General features: G+C 40.1%; 1 protein-coding gene across 5 annotated transcripts; it reads right to left on the reverse strand.

Moving 5' to 3' along the window:
- Nucleotides 1-255: 255 nt before the first annotated feature.
- On the reverse strand, nucleotides 256-3,851 carry LOC109240420 (probable WRKY transcription factor 48). 5 transcript variants are annotated; one of them, XR_002070063.1, is made up of 5 exons: nucleotides 3,364-3,851; nucleotides 2,991-3,134; nucleotides 2,406-2,822; nucleotides 1,937-2,012; nucleotides 256-484 (listed from the first exon to the last, which is right to left on the reverse strand). XR_002070063.1 is itself a non-coding variant. In XM_019407066.1 (4 exons), the coding sequence occupies exons 1-4, from the start codon at nucleotides 3,738-3,740 to the stop codon at nucleotides 2,005-2,007; spliced, it is 624 nt and encodes a 207-aa protein (XP_019262611.1). In that variant the 5' UTR covers nucleotides 3,741-3,851; the 3' UTR covers nucleotides 256-2,004. The 5 variants fall into 5 exon arrangements, 2 of the variants coding, with proteins under 2 accessions (XP_019262611.1, XP_019262610.1); XR_002070064.1 differs by having other exon boundaries at nucleotides 256-517; XR_002070065.1 differs by having other exon boundaries at nucleotides 469-484; nucleotides 2,728-2,822.
- Nucleotides 3,852-8,877: the final 5,026 nt, after the last annotated feature.

The raw sequence follows: 8,877 nt of genomic DNA on the forward strand, positions 1-8,877 counted from the left end.
ATGCCACAGAGTTTTATGTTATGAATACGTAATAGTACTTCTTTAGTCGTAAAATAATTCATGAAATCGTCACTTTTGGGATCTTCTTTCCGTAAATCATTTTCAAGGGATCTACTTTTGACTAATTTGTTGTATTTTTTTTTAATGTGGATATATATGAAGCTTCAGTAAACTTTCATTTGTGACCCTTTTTCTCCACGCATTCTTATCACAAAGCAGGAAAATTACTGGCTAAATAATGAGATATATATAGAATACAGGAAAATGCCACTAACGTGATATAAGAATAAAAAACGACCAAAAATACATTAATATCCAGCTACGATGAATATTTCAATGTAGCGTCTGGCAGAGAATATTTGAAAATTCATGTCCTTTACAGTTAAACCCAATTATTTTTGTTGAATTCTGATTCCTTATGTAGAATTCTCCAGCTTTAATTTCTTCCACGCATTCTTCAGTTTTCGTATTGTCTTTTGTTTGGCTGCAAGAACACTGGTTTCATTAAGAAATTTTCCTGTAAAAGCCTAAAAGCTAAGATTAAATTAGAAATAAAAGTTATCTAGTTAAATCAAACACATTACTGCCTACATATCTTAATTCATTCCGCTTGTTTAAACCAAACATATGTTAACATTTTGTCAAACTAAACATTCAAATTATCATCGAAAGACCTCTCCCATACCCACTCACCCAAATTCTACTATTATATTAGTTCTCAAAAATAATTTACCAAGCATACAACATATTTTAGATTTATATCCTTGAGTACTTTGAAAAGTTTAAGGTAAATATAAGGGTGAGAGTACATCGAGTGATAAGCACATGCTTTAGCATCTTAGAATTCAAGAGAGAGGCTTGGATTGCTTGAGATAAAATGAGGGCAAAAAAGGTAAAATAACTTTAAACGTACAGATGCGAGACAATATATAGATGGCTTCTTTTTAGCTAATTACAACTTTTCTTCATTTTAATTTATATGAACACATTTAACTAGATACAGAGTTTAAGAAAAAGAGAAGATTTTTAAAATTTATGGTTGTAAACACCCCATTAGACGAATCCAGCACAATTATAACTACAGTTAAGCTATTTCAAACTTTTGGTTAATTGGAATGTTTATATTTCAAACCAAAAATAGAGGAATATATAAGATTGGCGTGCTTTTGGTTTTCATTCAAAATGAAACATGCAACTTAAAATGATTAATTTTGAAATTACATATTTATAAAATGAAGAGAAATAAAGGGATTGGATGATAAGGAAGGATGGGGAAGAGGAAGGTGGAGGAGATTAAAGTTGGTATCTCAATAGTGTAGGGAAGAAATGATGCCTGGCCTGAAGTAGCATATAGTATTGAATTGAAGTGGACATTTCAAGCAAAAAGACTGTCATATATATGGACATGGCTGTCCAACTCCAGTAGTAAGTACATAACCCTATTTACTCTATACAACTCTATGCTTTAATAAGATCTTCAACAAAATCTGACGCCATGCTCCTATATATATATATATATACACACACACACACACATTACTCTTCATCAAGCTGCCACCGTCACCTCTCTATAGAATGCTAAACAAATGATGAAGCATGATGTCAATATACTGTCATTTGGGATGCTGTAGATCAAGAGTACTAGGTATAGCTAGCTCAAATGTTATTATAGGTGCAACCTAGCTAATTAAGATTATACGTACGAACATTAATTAAGGCCATATATATATATATATATATTATATAAAATCAGCATCGCAAAATTTGATTGGCGTGATATACAAGAAATGGAGAAATTTTTTATGGTTTGAAAGTCTCTTATTTTTTCCCATGGAGAGGTAAAAGTTGGAAAAGAGATATAGAGAGGGAAAAACTGATAAACATGTGGTTAAATTAAACAAATAAATGTGGCATTGTTGATTTTGGGGTTTCTTACCTTGCTTATATATATTCCCATCCAACTAGCTTTGAGATTTCATAGACAGAGTGCTCAATGAGAATGACCTAAACATCTGGACAATATATGTGAACAACAAATAAAAATGCACATGCATGCAATTTAGTAAGCGAAAGTAGAAAGGGAAATTAAGGATATACAAAGATTAATTAAGAGCCAGAATCTTCAAAAACATGAAATTAAGTAGAAAGAATCCTGCTACATATAACCCCATGCATAAATGTAAAGAAATTGCTATGGTTAATTAATTAAAAGCTAAAAGCTAGTCATTTTACAATAACAATATATAATCAAGAAATTAAAGTTGTCTAATTAATTAATTAATTAATCGTGGAGGGGGTTGATATCTAAAGATTATAACCCGCTTACCCTCATCATTCAGTTAAGAAAATAGCATAACAAATTAAATGAAAAAGAAAAATTAAAGCCCATATTTTAAGTTTCCTACTCTTGTTTTGGATCTCTCCTCATTTGGGATGGCACCATGTCCTGCAGAAGCCCATGATCTCTAGCCAAAGAGGAAGAAGAAGAAGAAGTAGAAGGCGAGAACCTTCTCTCTTGGGATGAATATAAGGAGGAATCACTAGTACTAATAAGGTTTATCGGTAATGTTGGTGTCTGAAAATAGGTCGGTTGTTGATAATGGAATTGTGGGATAAATAAAGAGGAACCACCACCACCGCCACCAATTGAGCCACCGTAGGCGGTGGTTTCAGACAGAATGCCGATGCTGCTGCGAGGCGTAATGGGGCATGGATGAGTGTGAATACCTTCATAAGTGGTAACTACTATTGAAGTATCTTCAGATGACCTTTCCACTCTCTTCTTCACGCCACATGTTGCGGTGGTGCAACGATAGTAGCTCCTTCACAATAAACAATTAATTTTAGCAAGAATACTAATTTATATATAATCCAGTATGATTATAAAAGAAACGACAAGAGCATTTATTTTTCATTAGTATTATTATTATTATTATTATTATTATTATGTATGTTGTGTTTGCGTGTAGGTGTGAACATATATACAGTACCTGGGAAAGGGGCTGTTTTTTACTGCTTTTTGGCCGTACTTTCTCCATCTAAAACCATCATCCAAATGATCAACTTCGCTCTTTGTCATGAACGCAAATCTCGGCTCTCTTTCCCTCTTTTGTTTCTTCTTCTTGGGTTTTAACCTAAAGCCACCAAAACTCCATCATTTTTTATTCCAATTAAAAGTAGACGAAATAACTACAACGGGAATCAAATCATGCATAAAAAACCCCCATCAAATCAAGATCTATATATTTCCTGGATTTTGTTAGTCAACATTTACTAATTAATGTATAGAAGAACATTTATATAATTTAAAAAGAGGACTTCATGTCTTTATCCATATATAAAATAAAATTAAGGTAAGCTTACTGTTTCTTATTCTTGTGTTGATCATCATCATCTACTCTTTGAGTGGTGGGCTGTAGTTGATCATCATTGGCAGCAGCTTCAGTTGATGATGACGAATTTGGAGTATTTACAATCTCAGACGACGGAGTCTTATTGACTATTTGTGATGGAAGTGCCGGTGGTGGTGGTGGTGGAGGTTGAAGCAAATCGAAGATAGAAGAAGTAGTAATTGGATAAGAAGAAAACATTAAGCTTAAAGAAGAACCCTTTTCTGTTGGCATATCAAATAAAGAATAACTACTCGCCGGAATCTGATCGGAAAATGTGGAAATTTCTATTGATGAAGTGTCTGGTTTTAGCTTGTTTTCCTTGTCCGCCATGGACTTGATCAAAAGCATAGATTCTGCTTCTTTCTTATTGCAAACAACAAAAGGCAGAGAGAAATATAAACTTCACTTTATGCCTGGGTTTGGGTATAGGATTTTTTCAGACTTTTTGCTGAGTTGTGGCTACTTTATTTATTTGCTCAACAGGTTGGTCCCACTCCCATAGGGGAAAATTTGGTTTTCTTTCACCTAGGAGTTTGAGGTTGACCGGTAAATGCCGGTGGAGTACGACCGTGTTCAAATGGAAAATAATTGCTGCTTTTGACCTAAGTTCTTTTATTTAATCATTTTAAATCATATATATTAACAATGTAATACACTTTTTAAGTCGTCAAATAATTTAATACTCCCTCCGTTCCAGTTTATGTGAACCTATTTACTTTTTGGTCCGTTAAGAAAAGAATGACCCCTTTCTAAATTTAGAAACAATTTAGCTTAAACTTACAATTTTACCGTTAATGAGAAACTTTATAACCTCACAAATACTCTGGGCTACTTTTTGACTTGTTTAGAACCACAAATTCTAAAAGCATTTATTTTTTCTTAAACCCCGTGCCCAGTCAAACAGGTTTACATAAATTGGAACAGAGGGAGTATATTGTAGTATTTTTTAAGTGACAAACCAATTAACACTTCTAACTAGAGTTACATGTAGTTTTTTAAACAATTCAACTGTGTAAATAAATATTTTTAAAATGATATACTAGGTAAGTTTATTTATTTGACCATTGTAATTCAAACATGCTCTGTCGTTAATTTTATTTAATTTCCTTATTAAACAACAAAACAACAAAGCTTATGTTAATTTTCTACATGACTGCAGGTATATGTTTGATGCAATGGGCCAACCGACCATTAGGCACGTATACCGTGAAGGAAATGTAACCAAGTGGCGCATGCACTGGCTAAATATGGGCGCACTTGGAACTCACATACTTATGCTGAGTATGAAGACAATTTTTAAAGTGAACCGCTTTTATTTGCTTTCTTTATTTTCAGCAAAGACCGTTTAAGGACTGCATCGTTAAAACCGATTTCCATGCTGTAATAACACTTCTTATTGTCCTGCTTAATAATAAACTTCTCTATTTAGTAAATAAAAAAAAAAAAACGTGCTCTGTCGTGTAAATGCATTTGAGGGATTATAATGACTGCTTTGAAATATTCTCTACCATACGTACTGTATGTTTAAAGCAAAAGGTAAAACAACCTATTTAGATTTTCACATCATCAATTCCCTATCTATATATTAAAGAGATTTTTGAGGGATCATTGTTAGTTGTTTAGACTATGGTTACAGAATTAATTAGCAGGCTAAGAAATTTTCCAATGTTACATGCTAGCAAAAAATTAAAGTTAGTAACCACTACATATTTCATAATTATTGAATGCTTAATCATAAGGTATAGTGTCATTATACACGTTGCTATATCTCCATAGAGGAGACTAAAGATTTGTTGAGGGGAGCTTTTAGCTATAAATGTTAGCTAGGCCTAGGATTAAGAGGACCACAGCTCCGGCAAAATAGTCGGCGCTTTCTTACGCGGGGTTGTTGACCGGTTACCGGAGAGTGTGAATAGGTTCAGCTTACACGTGGGAACAGTAAAGTGCAAAAAAAGAAAAGAAAGTTTGGCTCATTTACACGTGTGTTCTTCATTTCAGAAAGTATGATTTTTCCCTTTCCACTTAATAAACCAAAAAACTCTTTCTTGAGGGAAAAGATTGTCCTTTCTTCCCTTCTATTTCCAACCTCTTCACTAATTCCCTCTTATACTTCTTCTTCTTTTTCTTTTTTCACTTTTCGCATTTCTTTGTGTTGTTAAGGTAAATGTTAGCTCAAAAGTTATTACATACCTTATGAGTATAAAACAATATAAATGAATCATGAAAATCATAGCAAACCGTAATAATCCGTTTGACCAAATGAAGAAAACGAAAATAAGTACTCAGGGTTAGGGGGAGAAACATTAGAAGCCTTTATTGATAATATTGGTTTGGTCTGCCTCTCCATGAAGAGGTTCAGAGCCTTACAATGGTGTTCCTCTTGCCCATAATATGGGTATCGTTGTCTCTTTTTTCTCTTGTCAATAGTGGCGAAGAAGAAGCTCCCTTTCTAGGGTTTCCTCTCTTGGTATTTATAGCTGTGAGCTTCGTGAGCTGGCAATAAGTGGCCGTGACCACGTTGGGATTTCGCCTTCATGGTGGCGGATGGGCCGTGGCCTTGTTGATCGAATTAGATGAGGGTTGAATATCGTTAATTCTGAGTGGTCGTACCACTAATTAATCATGAATTAGCTTAAGACGGTATTAGCTTCGTTAATTATCGTGGGGTCGGATTCTGACCCATACAGTTAGTCCCTCCGCTTATTGAGGTCGGGCCTTGGCCGAGCTCGATGAGTGGATTCCATCGACTGTAGTTTGAGAAACTCGGATAGGGAGGTCGACCGTCGCTGCGGTCGAGGCCGAATTACCTTTGGCGATGGCCCTTAGCCTTGTAGAGTGTTAGTGTTTTGTTATTGTGCTATCAAGTCGTCGTTCGATCGAGGTCGAGCTCTCCTCCTTGGCGAGGGCGCTTGACCCTTTAACTTAATTCGAGTGAGGTCAAGCTTTGTTGTGCTCTGATCCTTACGTTTGTTTGGGAGTATAAATGTCGACCATGGTGGACGGGTCATATGTTGTGCAGCCGAAGGGAGTAGGGGTACGCTGGATACGTGTTTGGCGACGTCCATCGTTCTGAAGGCGCACGGAACATCCTCTCGGCGTTCATGGGTCGTTGCAACCGTTTCGCAGGTGAGACCCCGGTTGGTGACTGAAAGGCCGCTTCACGGAGCCTGTCATAACTACGTGCGTTTCTCCAGAACCGAATCGGTTTGCGGTTGGTCATGTAGTTAATGAAGGCTATTGGGGCTTGTGAAAGCCACTTGCGTTGCTTATAAATAAGGGCTGACCCATTCATTTTTTATATTCTCATAGTTTGTCTGAGAGAGATTCTGAAGAAGCTTTTCCTCCTGCTAATTCACTTTCATCTTTGTTCTTCGATCGTTATAACTTCCGTCTTGTCCATCAAACTTTGTTTCTTTCTCGTTAGTGAATTAACAATGGCAGGCAGTTCTTCCCAAAACGTCCTTCCGACGGATCTTCCGGCTAACCTTCCGGTGGTTGAAGGGTCATCTCCGGCAACGGGGGGCGCAGAACCGGTGGAGACCGATGAAGTTCCATCGATCGACGAGATAGTATCTCTGCCCGGAGGTCCGATGACTGATTTCACCGCCGATGGCGGGGAAGATCAGGTGGATGAAGCCCCATTAATGGGGGAGATTGGGATGGCCCAACTACGGAAACAGGGGGTCATCCCCAGCTATGCTGACGTCGTTCTTGCTAGAAGCGAGGAGAGGGTCCACACCGACCGCAGGGGATACTGCATTTTTTACGCCTATCCCTTCAAGTTGGGTTTTAAGCTCCCGCTCCCAATGATGGTGGTTGATTTTTGTCGTTATTACGGGGTGTGCCCGGGTCAGCTTGCTCCTTCTCTTTACAAGTTGCTAGCAATGTTTATCAAATATGCAGAATTGGCCGGTAGGGAGGTCACGCTGCAGCATGTGCTTAGTCTCTACGCTCCCCAGAGAGTTCGCGGTACCATGATTCAAGCGTGCCCTCGTGGGTCGAGGGGCCTGACTGCAAAACTGGATGACGAGGTCGACCCTCGCCCTTTTGAGCACTTCTTCTACATCAGGACTGAACATTTAGTGGCGTGCTCTACTGGGTTCCCAGAGGCTTGGAATCATGCACGTAAGTTTTCTAATCGTCGAATTCCCTTTTCTGCCCCTCCTTACGTCTTGTGCTCATAAACGTTAACTCGTATCAATTTTGTAGCCGAAAAGTTGCCGCCGGCTCCGTTAGCTGGGATTCGCGAGTGGGTTGAGGCCGTGCTCCCCCATACGGTGGGGATACGCACATGGGCGTCTTTCTGGGAGAGGCATGGTCGTAGGCCTGTGGCAGGTAAAAAATTGATTTCTTCTTCTGTTTCGCTTTGTCTCAACTCTATTCATCAACTTTGTTTTTCTGTGATCAGGGAGGGCACGCCGCGTCAGGGCCCCTCAGTTGGCCTTCCGTCGGCCGGGTGCAATTGCTCGGCTTACTGCAGCGCCGGTGTCTCGCCCAATACCGAGGGCGGCATCAGTTGAATCTTCAGCGGCTCCTTCTCCAGCATGGGCCGCACTTCGGGACGAGGGGCCATCGGGGGTTGTGCGCCCTAGAGCGGAATCGCCATCAGATGGGGAGGAGGAGAGGCCATTGATAAGGCGTAGGGTCGTGTTCACGCCGGCTCCTCCTGCGGCAATTAATTTGGACTCCCCCCCCGGCGGATGCGGAGCGGAGTGTAGCTGCGGCGCCTGACCCTGAGGGTGGACATGCAATGGGGGTTGCCCCGGTTGGCTTATGCCATGATGATGTCGTCGCTTCGGCGACTCAATTGGTGGTTCCAGTCGATGAGACGGGAGGTAGTTCCTCAGTGGCTGCTAATGTTGGTGAGGCAAGCGCTCCTTCGGTGGCTACGGCGGGTGGTTCTACCTCGCTGATGGTGGAAGGAGGAAGGGGTGCTGTAGGAGATGAGTACGAGTCTGAATCCGACTTGGACCCCGACGACATCCGTATGTTCCAAGAAGGCTTCACCAATTCAGCAGTGCGTGCAGAGGGGCGGTCTCGCTTCGTCGAGGTTCCCACGGAGCTGAACTTGTTGCTCCAAGGGAGTAGCTTGGTCCCGCAGTTTGAGCTGCTGTGCTCGGAGGCCGAGAATGCATCGTTGAGGGACGTTACGGATATCGGACTGATGAATGAAGTGGCCGTGATGGGCTTGAGGGTATGTACTATTACGTCGATTTGCTTCTTTTTTGTCTTAGTTTGTTCTTTATCTTAATCGTTGTCTTTGCTTTGCAGTCTTATTTGTTGGAGGTGGAGAGCATCCGTCGAGCCAAAGTCCGCTCGGGGATATTTTTGCGGGCGCTGGAGAAGTATCGCCGCTACCGAGATCGGTGCCGAGAGTTGTGCGTGCGCTTGAGGAATGATCCCCGTAGCCGGGCCTTGGTCGAGAAACTGGCGAGGCGGGAGCTTCAGATGCAGCAAACACTTAGCAGAACGAGTGCTCTCGAGG

The sequence above is a fragment of the Nicotiana attenuata genome, unplaced genomic scaffold, assembly GCF_001879085.1.
Source record: "Nicotiana attenuata strain UT unplaced genomic scaffold, NIATTr2, whole genome shotgun sequence".
Taxonomy (NCBI): Eukaryota; Viridiplantae; Streptophyta; class Magnoliopsida; order Solanales; family Solanaceae; genus Nicotiana; species Nicotiana attenuata.

Bases quoted from the DNA above. Each gene is read 5' to 3' on its own strand.
- LOC109240420 (XM_019407065.1), bottom strand. From the start codon at position 3,740: ATGCTTTTGATCAAGTCCATGGCGGACAAGGAAAACAAGCTAAAACCA. The intron at 2,823-2,990 runs GTACTGTATATA...TTTATTGTGAAG, and splicing joins AAAAACAGCCCCTTTCCCAG to GAGCTACTATCGTTGCACCA. The intron at 2,013-2,405 runs GTAGGAAACTTA...TATATTGTCCAG, and splicing joins AGGAGAGATCCAAAACAAGA to ATGTTTAGGTCATTCTCATT.